Source organism: Bacillus rossius, chromosome 7 (assembly GCF_032445375.1).
Source record: "Bacillus rossius redtenbacheri isolate Brsri chromosome 7, Brsri_v3, whole genome shotgun sequence".
Taxonomy (NCBI): domain Eukaryota; kingdom Metazoa; phylum Arthropoda; class Insecta; order Phasmatodea; family Bacillidae; genus Bacillus; species Bacillus rossius.
In genome coordinates this window covers 53,321,704-53,349,333 of record NC_086335.1, presented here as the reverse complement: position 1 = coordinate 53,349,333, position 27,630 = coordinate 53,321,704, and the positions used below count along the sequence as shown (strand labels likewise).

At 40.4% G+C, this 27,630-nt stretch overlaps 1 protein-coding gene across 1 annotated transcript in view; it reads left to right on the top strand.

Annotated features, from left to right (window-relative positions):
* LOC134534030 (uncharacterized) overlaps positions 1-27,630 on the top strand; it is a 320,338-nt gene that overhangs the window by 182,645 nt on the left and 110,063 nt on the right. Inside the window, exon 3 of the mRNA XM_063371973.1 lies at positions 19,538-19,680. Within this exon, the coding sequence (XP_063228043.1) occupies positions 19,636-19,680 (45 nt within the window). The 5' untranslated portion in view covers positions 19,538-19,635. The remainder of the gene's footprint in view (positions 1-19,537; positions 19,681-27,630) is intronic.

Below are 27,630 nucleotides of genomic sequence, written 5' to 3'. Positions count from 1 at the left end.
CTTTGTCTATAAATATATATTTTTTTGTTTCGTCATCTTACCCCAATAGGTTCGTCAACTTACCCCACTCCTGGGGCAAGATGACGAATGTGCTAACTAATTGGTTTCTTGTCAATAACTTCAGAACTACACACATTAATACAACCTTGTTACATTTTTAGGTAGAGAATAGTATATACTTCGTATTGGTACCAAATTAGATATAATAAATGCTTATTTATCTGTTAAAGGCCATTTCAAAGCTTAACATCGTCAACTTGCCCCGGTCTCCCCCTACATCCTCGTGAATCATCACGCACACAGCGTGGGCGGTTCTGTGCAAACTTAGGAACGACCGCAGGAGCCGCGACTTGAGGAAACAAACGTCTTAGTGACGTCACCGGCCAAGTCGCGCGAGTTCCCGTCATGACTTCGACCCCTGTGGACCTGTGGCGTCAGTCGGCGGAGTTGAATTTACTGGAACTTTCCGTGATGAAACTCTGCCGGCTGGAAGAAAAATAAAATTAGGTGCGTGTACTTGTACTTATGTACGCGCTTTAGAAGTTGTACTTACTTGCCGTAATTAAAAAAAAAAAAAAAAACTTACTTTAATTTTTCATGCAAATAATTAATAGAAATATAAAAAATAAAAAAGGACTAGAGTTTTATTATAAATACGGTTGGTAAAGTAAATATTCAATCAATTCAAAAAATTCAAGTAATTATCAATATTCAATATTAGGTAATAGCTACAAACACGTGTATGAAATTAATTATTTTATTTAATAAAATTATCGTGATAACGTTTAATTAATAATGAAAATCAATGAATATGCTGAAAGCTTATTCTAATTTATTAATTCGAGTTTAATGTTATTAAATTATACATACGGGAACATAAACTGACTTATTTAAATACACTTGAAAAAAATTTATAAACACAATTTCTGTCAATAATATTCACAATAAATAAATGTTTTTAACGATACGGACCAGTATTCACTATCAATCACTAAGGTATTATATTTAAAAGCACATGTATAATTTTTATTTGTATGAAGCCTTTTTTTCCCAGCACGTGAAAAATTCGTTGCTTGCTGCGCGCGCATCGAAAAAAAATTCACTCTCATAATTTTTTTCCATAACGCGCCTAAAGAAGTATAGCTTAAAGAAAGAAAAATCAGTGGTTTGGATTAAAAACCAATATTTTAGTTTGATGATATAATGATTGAAACATCACACTGTATATCACTGCAAAATCAGTTGAAATATACCGACGAATAAGATTGATCTTGCTTCAATCAGTTCCTGCTAGACACTTGTAAAATTCGCCTTATTGCTTGGTGTCAGGATAAACTCTACACACCATTGGTAGGGGCAGACATTTTTTGCCAAAAAAAAAATACCTGAACGCCTATTAAACTGCAAGAATGCATACCCTCGCCAGCGGTTTCTTCTTGTGATTGGCGGCCTTCTACGAGAGAAGTCGTTGCCTTATTTGACGCCAGCAACTCAGGACGCGTTTGCTTCCGCACTGAGTTACTGTTATTGGTGTTGTGACAATCGACATTAACATGGAAGAAACTCACCCAATCACGAAACACAGACGATGATACAGTTTTTTTTAAATTTTATTTATTTATTTTTAACTTTCAGCTAGCCTCGGGATCTTCACGCGAAGTATGTATTTCCCTATGACTAGGACCACCTGTATTTCGCGATTTCATTTCATGTCAAGGTATTTCAAAAAACACTGTAGCCTTTTCTAAGAGTCATGGCAAATTGTGAGGGTGCAGCAGTACGGTGACCACATTCTCATTGGCCCCGTCAAGAGTGGGACGACACCTCTCACCGACCTCAGCCAATAACCACAGGAGAAAAGCTACAGTATTTTGTGAAATACCTTGACACGAAATCGCGAAATACAGGTGTTCCTACCTATGACCGTCGGCTGCTGCCACGGTGTTACCTTCAGTCCGGATCGCACTGATTGGGTGATTCGAAATGTGTAATCTTGCTAGTTGGTTTCTTGGCGATCAGAACGTATCAAAACTGTTCGTGGTCTAATGAAAAGTATGTATTTAAAATGAGTATTGGTATGAATTCTAGTCTTTTCTCCAAATAAAGGTCAAATTTGCTGGTCTTTATTTGCCACTAAGTAAAATATAGAGTTTTTATTCGCTGTAGCGATACGTTAGCGCCGTCGTTCCTGTTCTGAAAACTGTACTCCCAACGCTTTTTTTAAAAATTCCACGCTCGACTTAACGCAGGAATGTCGTTTAACCTTTCATGCTTGAAATTTACATTTGAATCATTAATTTTTTTTTTACATCTCGTGGGTATATTAGCCAGGTGCGTGTTTTCAAACGATTATTGTTTAATAGTGTTGATGGAGGAAGCTTGTTGCAATAGACCGTTTTAGAGTAGGAGTTATTAAGTTGTTATATTGATTATGATGTATTCTATACTTAAAAGTGGCCTCAAAAGTTTGGCATAGCTTTGCAAGTAAGTGTTCTCAAATAAAGGCGGAGGTGTTTATTATTATCATCCTGTAAGAGTGACATTATTTAATTCAATACAAATTCATGTCAACCTGTGGTTAAAAAAATATCTAGGCTATTTAATTAATTTCACTTTACTTTCGTTGGGTCTATCACGACACCTATTCTTTCTTCTATACAAGTTGACCTCCGTGACGAAAGTAGTTAGGGCTTTTCCTTCATACTATGGGGTTGTGGGTTTGAATCCAGCGGATATGTCGTGACCATAAGTGTAGACGTAAGCATAGGCAACGTCCACTTTAGCTTTCGCGGGTGCGCGGGAATAAGGGGATAAGTCAAATATTGGCAAAAATGTTTTTTTTTATGGTATGAACTAAAGGAGAACAAGCTCTACAAATTGGTTCAAATGGGTTAAGTCTAGCACCCTTGTGTGTTATTCTATGGCACGGAACTTTTGGAATGATTAATTACTATCTTGCATACTTGGAAGAACTTTAAATGTTTAATATCTTAATTTAAGTAATTTTGACATATCCCCTTTTTCCCGCGCACTCTTTATAGCTAGGAGACAACTACCAACAACAACAAAAAACAACAAAAAAAACATGCATGGCAGAGCCATCTCGGAAGTTGATTCATGTCCTGTGACAACATCCGAATATTATTTCTTCAAAATGATAACTTTCGAATGACCCGAGATTGATTCTGTGAAAATATTGAGCGACATCACATTTACAGGAATTTCTAACAATTTTCACACTGGGTGACAGACCTACGTACGTAACAATATTTTTCCAAAAAGGTTACTGATCTTTTAAAAATGAATATTTATAAAATGGAATTAATGCTTTTGTTAATCCTGAAGATTCTTCTTAATATTTTTTTCAATTAAGGAATTTTACTGTTCGACTAAAAAAAATATTATTTATTGCCTTTCTTTTAATTTTGTGCACGTAGACTAGAGACCTATCTCTTGTTTCCCTACTAATTTGTAAATATCTGTAAAATACATTTATTATTTGGCCACAGTCTAGATTGCAAATGTTGTTCAAACTGATGGATGGAGACCGGAAAAAAAATTGCTGATTCATTCCGTTATATGCTAAAATTCACGTTATTATACCTTTGTGTTATTTCTGCTATTGGTTCACTTTTAATCTGGAGGACTCTGGGCCAGTTAGATACTCATAATTAGGAACCGGAAAAATTCGCGGTTTCGATGGCCTTCAGGATAGACTGCACATTCCCCTGTGCACTCGGGCAAAAAACGCAAGTTCATTGGCTGCCGACTTGTAAGTCCTCTCAGCTGGTTTGTCTGTGATTCGATCCTTCTTTGGTTGAGGGTTTATAACTGGTTGAGATTCGTACAGATGAACAGTAAGTCAATAGCAAAATCATCTAACAGGTATATGTATTTGACTTCTAGCCTCTCGCCGAATGAATCCGCGAATTTTTCCGGTCTCTACTCATAATCAAAGAAGTACCGAGTCGCAAGTTGACGCCTCGCAAGTCAGTAGCCAATGGACAGGTGACGTTTTCTCCGAGAGTGCAGAGGATCTTGGAGTCCATCCTGGAAGTCATACGATTTTTTTTATAGTCCCTACTAATGAAAACTTGTCGTTGGGATCACGAGTTATCGGTAGAGACCGGAAAAAATCGCGTTGTTCAATGACCTTCAGGATAGACTCCAATATCCACTACACACTCGGGCAAATGCCAACTGTTCATTGGCTGCTGACTTGTGAGTCGTCTCGACTGGGTGGCCTGTGATTCGACACGTCTATGAGTGGGGGTCTCTAATTGGCCCTCAGTCCTCCAGATTAACAGTGAACCAATGGCAGAAGCAGCTCTAAGGTATAATTATTTGAATTTTAGCATAACACGAAATGAACCCGCGAATTTTTCAGGTCTCGCTCTGAAGGACTATAAAAACAATTATAAATTCTTATGGAACACTTGATCTGAGAAGGCGAAGTGTGGCATCAGCGGACGATCGGCAGCGAGTGAACTCATGACATAGACTTGATTACGCACACGTTCGCAGATTATAACCTGGTACCAGGAAATAAATCACGTGTCTATAGTCATTGAGACAAACTTAGTTCTCGAAATCATGAAGATTGATAACTGGCAACTGCACGCGCGGACCAAATACGCAGCTGTTGCGAGAAGGCAAACGCAAAAAGAACGGTTTTGGGTAAAGACAGCAATTTGTAAACGAGGTCAGATACCACAATCAGGACCGCTAAATGCTTCCTCGACACGAGGACAGTCACGAACAGTTGTAACGGCAAACACTTAAACGTGAAGTGAACGAGGCGAAGCCGAGAGCCTAAAAATCTTCGAGATTTCCTATGATGGCCACGAACAACGTATCTTGTATGGATTTTTTATTTTATTTTTTTTCGCGTATTATCGGTAGAGACAGGAAAAATTTCGTGGAATAATTTCGTGATGGGCTAGAATCCAAAATCGTTCACATTCATGCTTTTTTTTTTTTCGCGAAAAAAAAGTGAATGCCTATTAGACTGCAACAATGTATAGTTTCTTCCTTGTGATTGGCGGCCGTCTGCGAGAGAAGACTTTTCCTTATTTGACAGAGCCACTAAGGACGCGTTTGTTTCCGCACTGAGTTACTGTGATTGGTGTTGTGACAATCGACACGTTTTAACTTTCACCTAGTCTCGGAATCTTTTCGCCAAATATGCATGTGAAGTATCGAATCACAAGTATCCCGGTTAACAGGTGTCATGAGTTAGTAGCCAATGAACGGGTGTAATTTGCCCAAGTACGTACATGGTAGTGGAGTCTGTCCTAAAAAAGGTATTGAAAGCGTGAAATTTTCAAGTCCCTAATTACTGGTTCTTTTTTGGTGACTTAATTTTGGATATATTTAACTAAAAAGGGGATTAAACATCTATGTTTGCATCGCCTGTCTCCCCCAATACTTTTTTCAACTTTCGATTGATCCAAAATCAAATAATTTAGAACCGTAAGCCTTTGCCTTATTATCAATTTTTTGTTTAGATTTTTTTTGCAAATATTTCCGTTAAAATATTTGACGCTGAATAAAAAGCGTACTTTTTTATATTTATTTTTGTTTTTAGAAATATTAAAACATTTGGAGGTATGTTGGACACTTAAGTGTGTTTTTAAATTCAATTTAAATTTTATATTTGAATGAAAGCACGATAGCGTGAACGTATACGTTCAAACTTGGAGCACCACGACTTAAGATAAAAAACGACTTAGCCAGCATACGTAGGGACCAGAATAATTCGAGGGTTCATTTACGTATAGGATAGTTTCCTCAATAATCTGCATACATGGGGAAATTGTCACCTGTTCATTGGCTGCTGACTTGTGAGACGTTTCAACTGGGTTGTCCGTAATTCGCCATTTTCCTTGGTTTATGGAGTTTTTATTGGCTCGCCGTTCTCCAGATAAAATATGGACCAACCACAGAATTAATACAAAGGTTTTTATTTTTATTTTATTTTAGACTATCGCGAAATTAATCCGGGATTTTTTTTTTCCGTTCTCTTAGCATACGTATACAAGGCATAGTAAGAAGGTATTGTTGCGATTGCAGGTGCCATTACTATGCAGATAGTTTCTGCCGCGCGTCAGAAAAACCAGGCCGTGACTGGAAAGGAATGACGGTGCATAAAATAAAAAAACAGACTCAGTTTTCGTGTGAATGAAAGCAGTTGTTGCCGGCCCGGGAAGAAACCAAGTGTAAAAACTGCCTGGGAACCGGGGCTTCGCTGCTTTCTAACTGCAAGCCGTCGTCGGCGCGCCCAGCCAGGGAGATGCTGTCTCCATTGTTGTCGGCGCGAATAGCGAAAGTTGGCTCAGAAACCGAGAGCGTCAAACTAACGAATTAAAATCTTTGAATTTTTTTTCTTAATTAATTGAACTGCTCCCATACGTTGAAGATCTTGTTCATATGTGTTACGTTTAAGTAAATTTGCAATCTCCGTTTATTAAATAAAATCATATTAAAAAACTAAAAAAAAATTGATTTCTGTGATGTATGAACTAAATAGTAAAAAAAATTAAATTTAAGCAATTTGTTCAAAAGCGAAAGAATGATATACAACTCTATATAACGTATTTTTGTAATAATCTTAAAATAAAAATCAAGTAATAAGCAAAACAATTAATTTTAATGGAAAAAGAAAGGTGTAATGCAAGTTCCGAAAGTGCTTGCAAGAATGTGTACCGGTTATTTTATGCCTGAAAATGACTCCGAAAAACACGCCTTTTTTAAGCCAAAATTCAACTCTTTTGAAATTACAGTTTAAAAACTTAATCCGGAAACCGAAACTGGTTATAACCTCCTTCCTCAAACGAATTTTTGAATGTTTTCCCCGAAAACAGATCCTACTCGGATAAATATATTGAGCAGTTTTCAGATGGCGTGGGTTTATTTCTGAATGCAGATCTGCGCACCGCGCGTGTGTCCGTGCAGGCGGCGGACGAGGGCACTTGGTCGGTTGTTGCGCCCCGGTCGCGGCGTTGTAACGGTAGACGGGGCGCGCCGCCGCTGGCAACGTGGCCAATTGCGATGGAGCTCGTGCCGCGCGCCGACTCCCGCCTAACAGGACCTCGTCGGACAGACAAGAAGACCCCCCCCCCCTCCCTCGAACAACTCTCTCCCCCTTCCCCCCACCCCCGGGCAGTGCGGGGGTGGTATCCTCAATTATTATTAGAGACCTGAAAAATTCGCGGATTCATTTCGTGTTATGCTAAATTTAAATAATTTTACCTTAGAGCTGCTTCTGCCATTGGTTCACTGCTAATCTGGAGGACTGAGGGCCAATTAGAGACCCTCACTCATAGAAGTGTCGAATCACAGGCCACCCAGTCGAGACGACTCACAAGTCAGCAGCCAATGAACAGTTGGCATTTGCCCGAGTGTGTAGTGGATATTGGAGTCAATCCTGGAGGTCATTGAACCCGCGAATTTTTCCGGTCTCTAATTATTATTAGGGACCGGAAAAATTCGCGGTTTCAATAGCCTTCAGGATAGACTGCACATTCCCCTGTACACTTGGGCAAGTAACGCCGGTTCATTAGCTGCTGACTTGTGAGTCGTCTCAGCTGGTTTGTCTGTGATTCGATACTTCTTTGGTTGAGGGTTTATTATTGGTTGAGATTCGTACAGCTGAACAGTAAGCCAATAGCAAAATTATCTAAAAGGTATATGTATTTGACTTCTAGCCTATCGCCGAATGGATCCGAGAATTTTTCCGGTCTCTAATTATTATGCTCCTACAATTTGGTGTTTCTACTTATAGTAGCTTGGCTTATGGGTTGTAGCCGCGTCCTTGGCGAATAATTCACCGACGTTTCGGTCGACATTGCAGTCGACATCATCAGGGATCAGTTACCTACTGAGTCAGTAAATCAAATAGGACATAATACATCAACCTTTTGCAGTCACTCGTTAAATTTTGAGGCGAACATAAAACATATAATTGTACAATATCTGCCGAGATGTTACAGGTCTCTGTGTACGGCATTTGGTACGAGTAATTTCGTGAATGGAATGGAAGTCGCATGGAACTGCAATGTGTAAAAACGGTGCTGCCATCTGTAGCGGATGGCGCGAACCACGAACCAAAGTTCGGAAAGCCAGGGGGAAAAATTATAATATTAACTGTTTAGTGAGTTTTAACACGATGGGCAGTATTGTAATAAAATTCCTTTTCTAAAATCAGGTTCAAAGTCGGGATTTTGTATTTTCCAAAGTATTTTTCGCTTTTATAGGAGCCCTTTCAATATGCAGTTTAAAATTTCGGTCTACAAATGGAATGACCAGATAGTCGACGTAGCTGCTATGGCAGCGAATTCTAGCGGGCGGGTGCGGAAACTACGTTGAGATTCACGGCAAGAAATGTAGTTGAAAACACTATTTGCGTATATTATCAATCACAATCGGCATTATTTAAACATATATATAATTTAAATTCGTGTCAAGAGTTCCGTATTATAGGTGTGTATGCGAAATGAGAAAACACGAATTTTCTCGTTACCAAGGTTAGGTGTTTGCACATCATTAGAGTGTACTGAAAGACGCGCTCACGTGTTTTTTTTATATTCACCTACCTTATATGTAACCCTTTTGTAGTGTACAAATATTTGTCGGTTCATCAAGTGCCTGGACCAGGCTGCTCCCCCCCCCCTCCCTCCACTATAAAAGTCCTGAGGCCTCGCGCTAGGACGGAACATGCGGAGGTTCGTCGGTCCCCAGACGCCGGTGAACTGCTACAGCAATCAGAGAGACACTTGTGTTCCGCCCGGCAGGAGGCGAAGAAAGGAACAATACCTACTGTTACTAACGGTTCGCCCTGAGACGCGACACGTCTAGCAACCAGGCAGCGTTAGCCGCGTTTGAGAATGTAACAGACTTTAAGGTCCAAGAGCGCTCTGAGAGCGCCCAAGGAGGAGGGGCGATAAAGGCGACACTGGCTCGCGCATCGCACGCTTCTTCGCCCTTACGCGTCAGCCACAGAACTGGCGTGAAGTCTTCGCGTCCATAACGTGTCGCTAGGTGACTTGAAGCGGTGAATCCCCTTTAAATTTAAGGTTGGAATATTGACGATAAAGACTCCCTGCATCTCTATACAACCACTTACAATACCGTGTGTAGAATTTTCCATACCTAAAAAAAGTCCGTAAAAAACACCCGTTTTAGCTTTTCCCACTGTACAAAAGGTAAGCTTTACAGACAAAACCATGGCATGAAACTTGCAGAGACAAGTGTAATGGCTTTTAAACTCAGACACTTTTAGTAAATCTTGAGCGGTGTTTAAATGGCGCCTTAACACCTGGAGCTCTGCACGTTGTTTGGCGACCTAGCCAGGCAGCCATCTTAACTTACGGTCCGTCCAGTCAGTCAGGCTTTAAGGGTGCAGAGCACCTTCCTCCCCAACCACTCCCAAACATATTTTGATAATACTAGACAGCTATGCATTACAAGTTAGAATTTGACCGACAAAGTTTGGCTGTAGGTTGAGAAAATAAGTTGAAAACATAGGCTACAGCTATATGGTATAAACTAAAGCTGGATTAAAGAATGAAATGGGACTTAGCATTTAAGTGCCCTAACCCTCGCTTGGTATGTAGACACTTGTCTGCCACCACTATCTCTTCATCTGAACCATCCTCCGTCTCCTGTATTCTCCTACACTTAACGCATGCAAATTGCATCCAACATGTCTGTGCCCAGCGTTTTTCTCTGTGCCTGTGCAGTTTTTACCTGGGCCCAGCTTAACCAGTTATAGTCAAGATATAAGATAGGGGAGTCAATCACGGCTTCAATCGCTACCATGGCTGGCTATAGCCAAGCACACGTACCTATGTAGGTCCTTATACAAAAACACTTAGTTTTAGTTAGGGGTAAATATGGTAAAAAGTGCTTCAGAACACTGGTATGGCCAGGCCCTACTTCTCTGAAGTTGGAGCTGAAATTTATTTATTGCAAATAATGGAGAAAATTTAGATGGAACTCGATCGTATGGATAGTGTTTATTTTAACAAAGCTCTATAACACAGCATAAACTATCGCTGTCATAAAAATATATCTTTGAAATAATTCGTTGTAACAACGTCAGAATACTGTATTGAAGAAGTTAACATTTAAATTTTATTTCTTCATGAATAGAATGATAATTGCTCAGTTAATTTCACACGTAGCATACTCAAAAAATACAGTAACAATTTTATCACAAATACATTCAAAGATAGGCCTAATATTGGTTATCCCTTTACATTTAATGATTGTAATTAGTCGTATATGTTATTGGAATTTAGTATGTAATACATAGAAACTTGTAAAAACTCGCGTTGTAGTCTGGTGCAAGGATAAAACAGACCCACTGGTAGGTACGTAACTTAGTCGCTGTCAGTTTTAACTGCTACAATTTTGCCTTCCGTTCGGATTGTACTCATCGGGTCATTTGAAATTTGCAACCTTGTTACCGGTTTCTTGCATCAGAACGTGTCAAAACTGGACTTGATCCAACGAGAACGTGTTTAAAATGCATGAGGGTCTGCATTCAAGCCTCTCCATGTACAGCCATATTTTAACGTAAGGGATTTAGCACATAGCAAACCTTGCTCTACCCTACCTAAAGGACGTTTAACGTTGTCTCTGTGCTAAGACAACTTGATGTAAAAATACCAACTTGGCCGATATTCCAAGACTTTTGTGTAAGGTAGCGAATAAGCACTGCCTTGTTGGGACACAACCGTAACCCAACTAGCGGGTCGTATTCCAGAACGTGTCCAAAACGAATCCCCCAGTAAGGGAATAGAGCGGCAACCGTTTTAATAAACGTTGCCGCACAAAGCTACAAACTGGTTCCAACGCATTCACTGGACATTTCGCATCCACCGATACAATTGGTACGGCTAAATACTAGAGATAGCAGCACCAGTGCACTAAAATGGAACCGCCTTTATAATTTTCTTGAGTACTTTTATAATTGCGATTATTTGTTATGACCATTAAACTTTCTGGGAAGATTTTTAAACACGGATACTACACCAGACATAAGAAAAATATCCAAATACCAAAGCACCATAGCACCTTCTTTAAAAGATCATTTAGTTACCTGGCAAGGCATCTGTGGAATGATTTATCAGACTCGCTGCGGCAGAGCACGTCCGACGCTGGTTTCAAAACGCGCTACTACGCGCTTTTTCACAAGCAACAGTCAGCTGCAACTCTGACACAATAATGGTGACTGCACGCTGGAAATGTGACCTACCCAGTAAATATTACAACAGACTATTTTTACAGATGTAGCATATTGTATTATATAGCTACGAACCCTTACATTAATGTTTTATTTTTCCAAGTGATTTTTTGGAATAGTTTTTAGTGGTTTTTTTTCTTAATTTATATTATTCATTAAGCTTCCTTAATTTATTGTATTCAATAGTGTGGTTCCAATGTTCAGTGTAAAAGTGTTTTATTTTTATAATGTAGTGTAATAACACGAGTAAATTGCAAACCGGCCTAGTGCTGATATTTGTTCGCGTATAAAATAAAATAAAAAAATAAAAAAATAAAAAAGTGTACCTACATAATGTATTTTAAGATATTTTCGCTATTATAAAGTTTCATTTGGCACATCCATAGTTTTGGTACGTCCCCCGATATTCATGAAATTGAATAAGTATATACGAGTTAATGGCGCCATACGCTGGTCCGCCATCTGCACTAAATCAACGAAAAAGTGAGCTATGCCTATGCTCATGCGTGAAATTTGGGCAACAGATCGTTCATTTATATGACACCAAAATCCGTTCCCAAAAAATAAGGGACTGGCCGTGTCCTGTCGTGCACGAGAAATACAGTTAGGGTATATATTAAACACCTAAACCCTTATTTTTTTTTGTCTTGGAATCCTTAGTCTTGCTTCTTGACGGGTAGGTTTCCCAATTTTTTTTTCAGATTGTATTCGAAATTATCTGGGTTTTTTTGAATGTCTTGTCGCCTGGTTTAGTTCATTACATTATGGAGGAAAAAAAGGTCGAGGCATCTCGGATGTCCCAAGTAGACTCCCGGTAGACGTCCAGGCGACGCGCGGTCCCCCGCGCCTCTCTGGAGGGGAGGGGGTGGACCGTTACCAACACACAGAGGCCTACTTGCGCGCGCACGTGTCCCTCGGCGGTAGCGGGTGACGACGCGTGCGGTGCGCCGTCCACTGTGACTCCCCGGGTCACTGGGTTGAGCCTCCTGGGGCTCCTCCCCCCCCTTCTCTACCTCCCAGTGGCGTAGCCAGGATTTGTGTATGGGGGGGTGTTAAGAAGCATGCGCCCCCCCCCCCCCCCCGGTATTAAAGCGGGTGGTGGGAAAACGTTCCCCCAGGAAATGTTTTTATTTTAAGGTGTAAAATAGTGCTATTTTAGCAGTTTTCTGTTCTTAAATTTAAATATTGTAATGGTAAAAAATTTTATTAATTTTAATATGAAATTTGTTTGAGTGATGAATAAGAATTTAATTAAAGAATTGGTGCTAAGGGGGGAAGGGAGGTTTGAACCCCAACCCCCCCCCCCCCCTTGGCTACGCCCCTGCTACCACCACCCCTTTGCCCCTTGCCCAGAAGCCGATGCTATGTTCGCGACGTTCGCTGTGTTCTGCTGCGCCCGGCGGCCAGACAGGATAGTCTCAACCTTGTCCGCGCTGTCGGAGAGACGCAAGCCGTGGGATTCCAGTGATTGATTCCGACGATGATATATCTAATACTCTTGCTGGCTCTCGCAGTATGTGAACGTAAAAATAAATGGGTTAATGAAGCAGTTGCTAGTGAGGACGAAACCCAAATTTTTGGGATTATTTCAGGGTTAATTCAAATATGTTTGATAGCATCCCCTTGGAGTCAAATCCCACATCCTGCCTTCTATATTCTTCCATCGATTTATCCCATAAACATGGATATTTTCGTAATCTTTAAATTAAATTTTCCGTCTACACTATCATTTAAAGCACTTTACTGAAAAAAATCAAACGCAGAAATACAGCACAATTCCGCGCGAAAACAGATATTTTTGTTTTATCTGCGCGTGCGCAAAGCGACGTTTTATGAAAAATAGCCGAGAACCAACCTCCTGGCGACATTGCCAACACATATAACGTAGCTAACATAGCAAACACAGCTTTGTGTGACCGGCGACACCTGAAATTCAGCTGGCTGTATGTTACTCGCGTAGCGATTATTGCGAACATTGCGAACATAGCGCCCTGTGTGGCCGTAGCTTTACTCTGGCTCGGATTCGCGTAATTTTTTGCTGCCTAGTTACAATCCACGAACGTGTGCATTTTCAAGCCAAGTAAAAATAAAATTCTCTACATACTTTAAAAAAGATTCCTTTGGAAATAGTTTGTAATTCTACAAGAAATATATTATAACTTTTCAACAAATGGCTTGGTTATTTTTGCACGTATGAAATACTTTTTTTTCCTCAAGATAATATTGAGTATTTATTAGAGAAATTGGTGAATAGTTTTATGTTTTAATTGATGTTTCATTAAAGCATAATTTTTATTAACAACTGAAAAGATATCGATATTTCAATAATTTGGATATTTTGTTTTATTATGCTTATTAATGCGCGTAGTTAATACCGGAAAGCTATTCAAGTAACGGCTTACAAATAACTTTTAACTATTGGAGGTACTGGGACAACAATAAGTAGGTATAAATGCCAAGCTACTTCATAATTTCCTGAGTTTTCATACCTACGAAATGCTAGCTTATAACAGTCCCATTCTCGAAATATTTCTTTATGGAGAATCTGGTTTATATATAACTTCACTAGAACTGCTGAAGCCAAGCCTTAAATTAAATAAATAAAGATATATATATATATATATATATATATTTGTTGGCAGCATCTGATGTGTTTTTTTCGCTACCCGTGTTGTTTTCAGTCGTTTTTCTCTGGCAGTGATGGGCGTGAAAGTGCCGAGTCATTCTCTACGGTTTTTTCACGCCTGGGTGCCGGTCTGCGAAACAAAGAACCGTAAAAATCAAAAGTGTACGTTTACTACCGCTTTCCTCTTCGCGTATTACGTTTCTACTCAATCGTTGAAATCTCCTCGTTTCCCGCCTCACTGCACCGACCTGTGGCTTTAGTGCAGGCATGAGAATTTAGCGGATTCATTCGATCTCAAAGTAGACTTGAAGCTCATTATATCTTCTTTACTTTCATAATTAGAAGATAAAAAAAAGCGTTAATATTTGGTGACAGTCTATATGGACTCTTGTTGGATCTCGAGTCATTTGCCCACGCCCTGAATGAAAAGTTCCTATAAAATAAAAATATTAAAAAAAAAACTGATGTGAATCATACTACCCGGAGAGGTAAAAACGGCAGTGGCCAATGAACACACGATGTCGACTTTATTACGATTTTTTTTTGTGAAGTCCAACCTGGCACCCGAAAGAATGTGCAATTTGCAGGTCTCTATTATTTTTTATAGAATGTACAGATATGTTTTGTTCAATTTTGGCAAATTGTTTTTACAATGATATTTTGTTAAGATACGATGTCTTTTTTTACAGTGTGGTAGGACCGCGCCTGGCAATCAGGAACCTCAGTTCGTTGACCCAGGTGCGGATGGCTTTCACGAATTGTGAACGTATTTTCACCGACTCGTGTAACAGCAAAATTCCCACTATTACATCACGAGAATGAAGATTAATATCAGAGCACTTATCACTTTTCGTACATTTTGCTACTTCGTCGCCTCAACATGTAGATAATTCCCGAATTTTTCTTTCGTACATGATAAACAGTGCTGGATCTCATGGGCAAAGAGGGTTGTATCATTTTCTAGTCATTAATTTTAGTTAAGGGATTTTCCTGTAAAGTTATTCTGTTAAGAGTCGTCCATTTGTTTTTGGATCACAAATTTTATAATCATATACCTATTATATAAAGAAATTTTTGCTCTGTGAAAGGTTACACAAGTGTTCATACCAATGAACACTTACATGGATTTTTACCTCTACTGTATAACAGTTATTTAATATCTGTAGAGAAAATTTGAGACGAATCATTAAGTTAAAGAGAGCTGTATTAAATAAAATTTACAGGCAAAGCACTTAGCTATTGTCTTGTACTCTTCGCGAAAAGAAATCCAGACCAGCTGTGTGTTAAAACCTTGTAGCATTGACTGTGTTTCGTGGTTGGCTGGGTTTATTTCAGGTATATGTACGGGCAGCCATTTTTCGCGAGAAAAAAAAAATCTGAACGCCAATTAGACTGCAACAAGGTATACCCTTACCAGCCGTTTCGTCCTTGTGATTGGTGACCGTCTGAGAGAAAGTCCATTGCCTTATTTGATCCATCCATTCAGGACGCGTTTGCTTCCGCACTGAGTTACTGTGATTGGTGTTGTAATAGTCGACATGAAACGAAAGAAACCCACCCAATCACGAAAACCAGACGATGTTACAGTTAAACTTTCAGCTACTCTCGAAATCTTTTCGCGAAATGTGTATGCTGCTAGGTATGTATATACTGTCAGCACAACAATCATAGCTATAAACAGGAAAAATTCACGGATTAATTTCGCGACACGCCTGGATCCAAACTCCTTCACATTCATGGTTGCTCTAGTGATTTGAACAAATTTTACCCGGAGGACACCGAGCCATTAAAAAACAAACGTCGACAAAAGACAAATCGAATCACAAGCAACCCGTTTAACACGTTTCGTGAGTCAGTAGCCAATTAAGCAGGTGTTATTTGCCAAGTAGATACAGGATCTCGTGGCGTCTATCCTAGAAGTCATCATTGAAAACGCGAAATTTTTCTATACTCTTTATTATAGCCATCTAGTGTGGAAGCAAACGCGTCTTGAATGGCCCGGCTAAATAGGGCAATGATGTCTTCGCTTGCAGATTACAGTTACAAGGAAACAATTGCTGGCGCAGGCATACCTGATTAATAGAGACTTGCGATATTCGCGGATTCATTCGGTGATAGGCTAGAATTCAAACACATATACCTCTTAGATAATTTTTCTATTGGCTTTACTGTTCGTCTGGACGAATCTCAACCAGTTATAAACCCTCAACCAAAGAATGATCGAATCACAGACAAACCAGCTGAGACGACTTACAAGTCGGCAGCTAATGAACTTGCGTTATTTGCCCGAGTGTACAGGGGTATGTGCAGTCTATCCTGAAGGCCATAGAAACCGCGAATTTTGCAGGTCTCTACTGATGAACGATCATATTTATTCGCGAAAACTACTAGTAATGACTAGGGGCAGGAAATTTTCGCGAAAAAATCTGAACGCCTACTAGACTGCAACAAGGTATACCCACACCAGCGGTTTCTTCCTTGTGATTGGCGGCCGTCTGCGAGAGAAGTCGTTGCCTTGTTTGCACGAGCCACTAAGGACGAGTTTGCTTCCACACTGAATTAGTGTGATTGGTTGTTGTGACAATCGACATGCACCTCAAAGTAACTCACCCAATCACGAAACACAGACGATGCTACAGTGTTTTAACTTCCAGCTACTCTCGGGATCTTTTCGCGAAATTTCCATGGCCCTAGTAATGACAATAGAATTACATAATTATCGTAAAACCCACGTTCAGGGCCTGCAGGAAAAGAGGTGGTTGGTGGTGCAACTCGGCAAGCCACCTGGGAGGAAGGCCGAGTACTACCAGCGCGGAGTCACGGCCGGCCGCAATGACCAAGGCCGCGGCCGCAACCGGATGCTGTCGTTGACCCCTCCTCCACCGCCGCCCGCGGTCGGGAGTCACCCTTCCCCCCTCCCCCCAGGGTCGAACCCCCGACCCCCACGAGTCCTCGAGACCACATCGGGACCAGGTATTGCGTCCGTTGGGGGGGGGGGGGGGACACACGTAACCATTTCCCTTGTTACCAAGAATTATCGTGCTATGCCTTACTATTTTTTTTTTAACTTGCAATGTTCATCTAGAGAAACGTAAATTTCTTAATTGTGGTTAAGTGTAAGAAAAATGCGTATCGCCTTAACTTCGCCACCAATAAAGACGATAAATGAATAAAAAAACGAGGTTGCGCATCTACAGCTTCCTTGATCCTAGGTTTCGTCTGAATGCAAGGACCGCAGATCTGCGGGCAGTGGCGGCTTTTGACCTCGTGGGTTCAAACCTGGGCTGTTTACTTCTATGTAGGCCCTCCGCTGTGTAAATTTGAAAAGAAAAAAAAATCTATTTCAGACAAAATTATAAGGCAACCTGGATCTTAAAGTTCAGTCTATTGTTTTGATTATTTAACTTAAGAAATGCGCATATTATTTGCTGTTAAATTATCTTCGGATTAGTTTTATGAATGCTTACGATACAATTCTGGCGGAATCGCATAATTATACATGCCAACAAAATATTTGAAAGTATTTCTAACACAATATCAATAATTGAAATTGGTACTGACCAGCGCTTTAATTTACATGCTAATCAAATTTTAATTTTATTTTTCCCATTAATGTCCATATCTTTAACAGAAAACGAGACAATCAAGTCAAATAAACATGATAAACACCAACGCGTGGCCCCGCTGTGTGAGTTGGGGGGGGGGGGGGGGGGGAAACGCCGACACCCAGGGATAACCGGCACAAATCAACAAACTAGGCCTTGTAGGACTATCTTCATGCATTTCAAATTACGTTTGCCTCCACCAGCCTGGAGGGGTTTTTTAATTCGAATTTGGGGGCGGGGGGCATTTCTCCGGGCTTTAAACACACGTTTGACAGAACACTTTAGGAATCGAATGACTTGTAAATAATTTTCACCTTATTATTTAAATGGGCTTAAATATTTGAAAAGTTGTATGAGGAAGTTTGAAAAATACATGCATTTACCTATCGTGGGGTGAGTAGGCAGCTAGGTAAATATATATATGCTGTTTCGAGAAAAATTCAATTTATTCTTTTTCCCCTCCATGATTTTGAAAGAATGTAAGAAATTTAATGACTTTTGTTTTACAAACATTTCTTAATTTTAAGTAATTATAAGTATTTGTGTCCTATTTCAGAAAAAAATTTCCAGAAAAAGTGATAATGCATTGTGGGCACTATGAAAATTCCGTGGAAAATATTACTTCTCTAGGGTTATATTATGGACTCTTAGTTTTATTATTGGCTGTGGTCGGTGAGAGGAGCTTATCTGCATGTGAATTGGCCAATGAGAATGCAACTACCGTGCAACTGAACGTCCATGATTGGCCACAAAAGCATTAATAGAGACCCTGAAATTTCTCAAATTCATTGGATGTCAGTCTAAAATATACAGTTCTATGTCAACTCTACCCACATATGCTTTCTTATTGGCTTAATCCTTATTGCAGAAAATGTCTTTATTTTGAATTGGTCAGTGTGATTCGGTCGCTCTACTGTTAGCTGATATTTGGCTGGTCCACAGTCGTAGTGTGGTGTGTCCAAAAAATTTCGATCTAATCATCAAACCAATATAACGGTATATATGTTTGCAGTTTACGTTGTGACCAAACGAATCCCCGAAATTTTCCTGTCTCTAAGCATTGACTAGGAAGACTTATAGATATAGGCCTATATATACGGAAATTTCGTGCCTTCATGTAGTCGTAAGTCAGAATGCAAACATTCACACTCCCGCAGTTATTTGGACACGCCCCTCTACGACCGTGAGCCAACGATGCCCAGCTAGGATAGAAGTAAGCCATTCAGGTAGTGCCAATTAAAAAGGATAAAAATGCTTTTGCTAAAAAATCAACCAATGGGAAAGCAAACATGGACTTTGTATTCTACCATGAGGACAAACAATTTGCGAAATTTCCTGTTCTCTACCAATAGATAGTGACTGGAAAAATTCGCGGATAGACTCCACGATCCTATACGTACTTGGATCAAGAGCACCTGCTCTTTGGCTACTAACTCATGACACCTGTTAACAGGGATGCTTGTGATTCGATACTTCTTAGGTTAAGGGTTTTTCTTTGGCTCAGAGCCTTTCGGGTAAATTTATGTCCAATCACTAATGCATAGAGACCGGAAAAATTCGCGGATTCATTTCACGACAGCCTAAAATTCAAATAGTTACACCTCAGTGATGCATCTGCTATTGGCTCACAACTCACCCGGATGACTCTGGGCCAATGAGAAACACTCAAACGAAGCCGTATCGAAAAACAGGCCGCTACATTGGAACACCTTCGCAAGACAGCAGCCAATGAGAGGGTGACATTTGACCGAGTGTACGTAGAACTATAAAGTTCATTCTAGAGGTCATTGAACCAGCGAATTTTTCCGGTCCCTACTAATGCAGCATGAAAGTAAACTAGTTTGGATTCTAGCCTATCACAAAATTAATCCGCGAATTTTTTCTGGTCTCTTATTTCCTATAGAAGGCTTCAAGCCGTACCACATATTTTCATCTCGCATTTTACAGGCTCGGCTATGCTCACGGTGCCTGACTTCCACAAATGTTCTGGCTGTTTACGTGCCTAATATCCTGATCGGTGTGTCGAGGTCTGACGCGGTGTGTGTTGTCGTGTCGCAGGAGCGGCAGCGATGCGGACGACCGGGGGCGCTCGGACGTGCCCTAGCAGCAGCGTGGGTTAGCACGGAGCCCCGCCTGCCCCCGCCGCCCCCGCCGACATGAGGCGGCACGGGTTCCCGCCCCCCGACCCCGCCGTCATCAAGGTGAGAGACTGCAGTATGTTCTCGGACTTCCCACAGAGAGTTCTCCTCAAATAAACAAATAGTCCTTCGTATTCTCAAATGGCTGGATCTTCGCAGAAACCACGTTTCCTTCTTTCGAGTTACGTGTTCTGTTGTAAGCAATGTAAACACATACGAGGATGAACATTCCCCCCCCCCCCCCCTTCATACTCAATTTTTTTTTTGTATTTTGTATTATTGTTGATTTATGTTCAAAGAAAGGGTACTCAACTCCTGAAAACTTACGAATATAACCATAACCTGGTTAATTTGTTACCATGTTCTTTGTTAATTTAAGATGAACATTTTTAACAGTGTGCTACTGATTTTCCTTTATTTGGTTCTGATGCAAATTTCCAGTCACGGACATCATTTGAGATCGTACCCGCGTCCTTACTATTCTCAATTATTGTCTCTTGATCTATTAAATACTATTAGTACTTTATCTCTGCCTATAACTAATAAGCAATAAGTAGAGACCTGCAAAATTCGCGGTTTCGATGGCCTTTAGGATAGACTGCACATACCCCTGTACACTCGGGCAAATAACGCAAGTTCATTGGCTGCCGACTTGTAAGTCGTTTCAGCTGGTTTGTCTGTGATTCGATCCTTATTTGGTTGAGGGTTTATAACTGGTTGAGATTCGTCCAGATGAACAGTAAGCCAATAGAAAAATTATCTAAGAGGTATATGTGTTTGAATTCTAGCCTATCACCGAATGAATCCGCGAATTTTGCAGGTCTCTAGCAATAAGTTTCACTTCTGTCGCGGGTGGACTCTACGCACACATTTTTTTTTGTTCTATTGAAAGAATTTAAACTGAAAAAAGGAAGAATAACGTAGGAGTTGGCTTCCAGCATTTAAAAGAAAAGAAATGATATTCAAGTGTCAATAATCAAACAAAACAGAGCACTACAACTGAACGATCGTGAAGATCTATCCATACGACATGCTCAAATACGAATTTCGGTACCTACAAGTTAGTCTGACAACATAGCCAACAACTAAAAGAATTTTAGTCTTTGCCTCCGTCTTAATTTTGTCTACGTTTTTTTTATTTTATACTGTCGTTTGACGCTGATTAAAATTTTCTTCAGCTATTTCTCTGTGTGTGACTGTACATATGACCAGAACTCAAAGAGTTTACTTTCTCTGCCTGTACACAGTAAAAAAATGAAAGACAGGGGTCTATTTTTTCCCCTGATCGCCAGAGGGAATGTGTTACTTGGCATTGGCAAACCAGTTTCGCAGGCTGCTGTGGTTGCATAAAGAGCAATGAAAGCACTGGTTCCCGGTACCTTCTCCCACCACATGATTCTCGCCTTCACTTTGCTTACGGTGGCGCTCCAGCGGCGACAGTGCTACCGCTCGGCGGCGGAACGTGGAACTAGAGCTTGCTTTCTCGTCCGCGAGATGGCGAACGTGTACAGCTTTCATTCTACTTTCAGTGCAAGTTCGCTATCCTTTCCGAAACTTACCATTTAGCCTGTCACATTCAATAGGATATTAATTTATAGACTTACAATTTACTAATCGCTAGGTAACGCACTTTAGGTCGTCGTTTTCTTAAGATTTTATTGTTTTTGTATTGTATGAATGTCAATACTAGCTTTGTTCGCGTAGGTATCGCGTTTGTTCTGCAAACAAACCGCAACGTAACCGTAACTTTGCGTTCTTGTTAGGTCTATTCTACAATGACACGGAAATGTAGAAACGTATATGTGTATATATATATGTATATGTATATATATATATATATATATATATATATATACAACAGCCTCAATGTTTACTTATTTGTTTGAATGAACCTATTAACAAAATATTTTGATCCCAATTTAATTTTTTTCCGTTAAAAGTAATTTTCCTTGAACGTATTTGAAATATTTTATAAATTAATATACTAAACAAAGCGCAGTAATACGCGAAATAAAACTGTATTAATAATGCGTCTATATAACCATAATTGTAACATAAAATAACCTTATATTGATTTCAGTAAACATTGCGCCCACGACGCGATATAAACAAATGAACTTCCTTATCGGAAAGTCTTGTGTTTCGCGAATTTTGTCACGCTGACGTCATAGATGTTTCGAACGTGATTCGACCGGAAAAATTCGCGGATTCAATGACCTCTAGGATAGCCTCCATTATCCTCTGCATTTCTCAAGTAAACACGCGTGTTCATTGGGTACTAAATTGTGAGGCGTCTCCGCTGGGTAGCTTGTGATTCGACGCTTCTTTGGTCGATATTCTCTCATTGGCCCAGAGAGCTCCAGTTAAACTGCGAGCCAATAGCAGAACCAGCAGAATTGTACACATGTTTGAATTTCAGCCTGTCACGAAATGAATCCGCGAATTTTTCCGGTCTCTAGTGATTGGTTAGAATAATACAGTATATTCGCGACACGTCCTTCTTGCTACTAATACAAATATATCCATAACCTTCCCTTGCTGTACCCTGGTAGGCATGGGCTTGTGTCCGGAGGGGGGGGGGGGGGGCAGGAGTTCCGGGCCCCTCACTGAGGGGGCCCGCTCGCCCTTTCAAAATCGCGACTGCGAAAAGAGGTTGAAAAACGTAAACGTCAAAACTATGTTTCATGGGAAACTTTCTTGTATTTTTGAAAAAAAAATCTGTTTAATTGCATGCATGTAGGCCAACATTTGGGCAGTAGGCTATGCAACACACAAGCACCCTATCCAGAGATGACTTATGTCGGTTAACTTCACGTGCAATACTTTAAATAACGCGCGAAATTTCCTCGGGGAATTTTTTTATTTTAAATTCTACAGATTAGCGCCCCTGTTTGCCGGAGATTTTAAAAATACTTCACCCACATAGTGCCCCGATCGATTGCAGGGACGATAATATTGGCCCGCGAATGCGGTCCATGATCACGGAACCGGTTCGAAAATTCGAACACGTAATATGTACCTTGGCTACAAGGTGATCGCACAAGTTGGGGGGGGGGGGGGGGGGGGGGGGCGCCTGGCGGTCGACTGGAATATTTGGCTCCGTGTGCGGAAGGGAACGACGCCTAAAAGGCGATCTATAATAATACTCATTTCAGAAAAGTGCCAGTAGCGAATTCGTTACTATAGACGTTATTTATTTCCGTCGATCACGTGGCCTTGGGTGCGAAATTAAGGAGAAGGAAACGGGTTCCTTCGTCACTTAGGAAGGAGATTTCTCCGTCCGTGAATAGAAGTAAGGTAGTCCTACGCGTGGTACTATCGACTTGTACAACGTGACGTTCTTGTATTAGCGTGCTTACAGATTATTACATGAAATAATATTATGAAGAGACTGTTGGTTTGTTCATGCTTGTTCATTTATATAAGAATAATACTCTTCTATAGTCGTATCTTTATGTATGTATCACGAATTTTGAAACCTTCTGTGCATCGTTACCGCAGCGATGTGTGGCTGTGTGCTACCTGGCCGGCAGTGGAGAACACGAACCAGTATAAAGTAGACTAATATTTGCATTTTGCGCGTGTCTCCAAACCAGGGTGCGAATCAACGACTAGAATGAGAGTGAAACCTCTTTCCAGGTATAAAATGTCTTTCAGCACTCGTCGGTGATGTGCTAACACCAAATATCGGTAAGGAGCAAATTCACGTGTTCTCATGTTACAAACATATTTACAATACGAAACTCCGACACGGAAATTAACTTCGAATTCTTAAAAAAAAATAATGCCGAATGTGACAAATTCACGCAAATTTGTGTTTTCAAAAACACTTTTTTCCGGACGCGAATTACACGAAGTTTGCGTGCCCGTCGCTAGAATTCGCTGCCGTCAACTATTTAATCATATAATTGGCAGACCAAAATTTTAAACCAAATATCGAAAGGACTCCGGTAAAAGCGAAAAAGACTTGAAAAATTACTAAACCCCCGGCTTTGGACCTGGTTTTTGACAAGGAATTTTATTCAGATACAGCTTATAAGTTATTGTTAAAATTCACCAAACAGTTAAGAATATACATTTCCTTTTGTCTTTGTGGAATTTGGTTCGTCCTTTCCGCCACAGCATCGTGGTTGTTACACATTTCCGTTCACAAAATTACTCCCACCAAATACCGTAAACCGAGTGCTAAGATTTCACACATCGCGGGCAGCTGATTTTGACAATTCATTTGGTAGATCGTAAGACAAGAATCTGTCTGTAACGTATCGTTATTCTGGCATCACAATAGCACGATGGGGGCGACGCAAAGATTTTTAACCAATCACTTACGACACGTCTGTGACGTCAGCGCGAACAAAATGACCGACCCGACATATTTCCCGATTGGAAATATTTTCTATTTCCATCGCGTTGCGGGCGCGTAATTACTGAAGTGTGTATCAGAATTTTTTTTTCGAAAGATGGCGAAACTGGTGCATTGGTAGTTATATAATTTTATTTTAAAGGTTTCGTTTACCTAATTTATCTGTGATTTTTTTTTAGTGTGTTAACGCAGTCATTTTACAATTTAATGTTAAATTTGAATAAAATAAATTATTTTCTTAAAACGTATCTATATAAAAAATGGACGCATTGATAGCTGTCGTATTTTCGATGTGTATGTAACTGCAAGAAACACTTTGTATGCAATCGTTCTATTTTGTTGTCGCGTGGGTGAAAACCGTTATGTTCACAATAATGCGATATTTTGCTGTCGCATCGCCATCTTCGCAGCACGCCGTCGCGCTATTGAGATACCAGCATTAGCCCGTGAGGCCAACCAACATTAGTCAGTGCGTATAACCAACATTAGTCCGTGCGACTAACCAACATTAGTCCGTGCGGCTAAACAACATTGGCCCGTGCGGCTAACCAACATTGACCCGTGCGGTTAACCAACATTAGTCCGTGTAGCTAACCAACATTAGTCCGTGTGACTAACCAACATTATTTCCTGTGGCTAACCAGCATTGACCCGTGCGGCTAACCAACATTAGTCCGTGTAGCTAACCAACATTAGTCCGTGAGACTAACCAACATTATTTCCTGTGGCTAACCAACATTGACCCGTGCGGCTAACCAACATTAGTCCGTGTAGCTAACCAACATTAGTCCGTGCGACACGTCATTCCGAAACATGAAGCACGGGAAAGGAAGAGAATAGGGGTACTATCTAGAACATAACCTCACCTCGTGGGATGAAAGTTCGCGGGGTGCTTTCCTTTTCTCTCTTCGACGAAGGGGAGAGGGCGTGGCAGCGGCGGAAAAGAAAGGGAGGTTAAACCGTATCCTATGTACGATTTCAATGCCTAACTGCGTAGTTTAAGTATGGCTCAAATATTATAAAACATATTAAACGTTAGTATATCGATGGCTTAGAATGAAAACCTTGTATCTCATAAAATGCAAATTTTACAGCAGAGACAAAAAACCGTGCTACTGATATACGTGGTTTCTTTTTTTCCCGATAGAAAGCAGTAGGATGCACATTTGGGCTGTATCCGAATACATAGGGATGCGTCCTTAGCACACACATCCCTACATCCCTTAGCAAATGCAGCCACAATGTAGAGGACGCATTTCTAATGGATGGATAGTATCCGAATACTTTTACTGCTAGCACCACCTGTTGACTGTCAGTCGTACTAATTTTCACGCAGCCATTTTGTGTAGCGATATCTACGAATATTCAGCAAAACGTAAATAATAAATACCTACCAATTAAAAAATAATGTAACGTGTATGTTATACATGTTAGCGATCCAAATAAAATACATTTTATAAATTGTAAACTTTAAAAATACTTATGAGTTTTGAATTATCCTTTAAGTCTAAATTCGAATTTTTATTATATTTATTAACGTCTTCATTTGTCTCTGTTTAAATCACTTTCGCCTATAATGTTTTAAACAAATCTTATGCTGAAAATCTGAAGTAATATTATACACAAACAAAATAAAACCCGATTCCGAAGCTAATGGATGTAGGGACGCGTTAGTGGATGCGAGTGTCGCATCCCTAGAAATCTCGAATTAGTGGATGTGTGAAGGGATGCATCGGCATCCCTTGTGAGAATTCGGATTCAACACAAAGATGGCCGCGTCCACTACGATGCACTTTTAGTGGATCCCTTAGCTAAGGGATCCATTAGGCCAGTATTCGGATACAGCTTTTATTTCTTTCAGCCAAACATTTTGTGAGATACGAGGTTTTCCAGCCAAAAACATAAAAAACGTATTTTCGTCCAAAAAATTAAGATACTACGAGGTTTTCATATTTTGTTTCTTCTCAGAAGGGAAAAAAATTTAAAGGTTTTGTCTGAACAGTAGGAATTTCGCCCGCCTGGTGTTCACTATAAGAGCGCGCTGGTGTGGGAAATTGTACGCATTTGTACGCATTGGGAGGGCGTATGGTTTCACTTCCTCCTCTTCTCCCCCCATAAACCGAGTTGGGGTGAAAACGGGATCCCCTAGGGAAACCGACCGTCATGGGATCCGGGAAGCAGGGTGACAACAGAGCACCGGCTACCCCCTCCTACCACCCCTCCTGCGGCTGCGCAGTGGGCGGATGTGGTTGGCAGCCCCCCCCCCTCCCCTTGTCATCTTCCGGCAGTCAGCGCTTCCAGTACCATTTTCTCACGTGACCCAAACTGTGTTTAAAAAAAAATTAAATATAAATTTATGAACGACACTGATTACTAATTATGCAGGGATATTTTATAAATATTTTGCACTACGTGGTTCCTGAAATCTGATGTTTTGTAATGACCAAAGTGTCCACAAGGAGCCAGGAAGTGCTAAGCATACTTGTAATGGATGTTTCAGAAATTAATTTTTTTTAGGAACGTGCATTTTTGTCTATTTGTTGACAACAAAAAAAATTGTACTTGTTTCTTTTGGTTATGTTATCAAATTTTTCAGTAACTCCACCGTATGTAGCTTTGCTTCAAACGAAAGAGATTCGGTAAACATGGGCTCGAATCCCACAGGAAAGAAATAAAAATAAAGAAGAGCTGTTTCTTTTAAAGAGTTAACCTATACCTCAAATCAAAGAACATCACAAATTCCACGGCACACAAACCATTCAACTGGGTATAATCTATTTTTTTGATATAACTTATCATAAACAAATCCGAAAACACACTCTTAATTTACACCAGTTTCAATCAAAAATAATAAAATCTGACATTTATATTCAAACGGAACATCATATTGAACATGTATACGTTTTAATGGAAAACAATATATTGCAGGATACTAAAGGTGCTGGTTGGGGAAAAAAATGAAAATATAACATAAATTAAAATAGAAAAAAAAAGATTATTAAAACCCGTTCGTTTGGATCGGATGGCCAATTTTTTTTTGCCTGAATCGAAATCGTACCGTAATTGCAGCCATTGGCGTAAATCCCGGGCAGGGAGGGGCAATGTCCCCCCCCCCCGTCCCCCGAATTCTCCTCTCTGGGAGTTTAAAAGCCTCCCACTGTGGGGGCCAGCTTGCACTTGCAAAATGAAACGGAAATGATAAACTTAATTCCGCCAGGCTTCCTCTGGAAATCCTGCATAGCTTCGTCCCTCCACTTGCATACATTTCCCGAGAGCCTTTGCGAGACTCGACATAGCTCGCTGGCACCACGTCAAGGTCGACGTGTGTTTAACTGTTTTAATGTTGTTATGCAGGAAAACGAAGGACGACGGCGTTGCAACGGCGGAAGGGGGAATCAGCGGTCGCTGATTGACGATCTGGAATTACATTAAGAGCTTGTCACGCGGGATTCAGTTTCCTATAGCGGTGTCGTTGCGAAGGATTGATCCAGCTCCCAGCGGTTACTGAGCGACTTGCACTGACAGCAACAAGAATGGACGCTGGGTTCGAAATCAGGCTTGCGTTTCCCCATGTCAATATTTGAAGTGAAAGGTCTCGAAAACTTTCAAAGAGGCAGACGTTATGTGTGTAAAAGGCCATGATGTGGTTT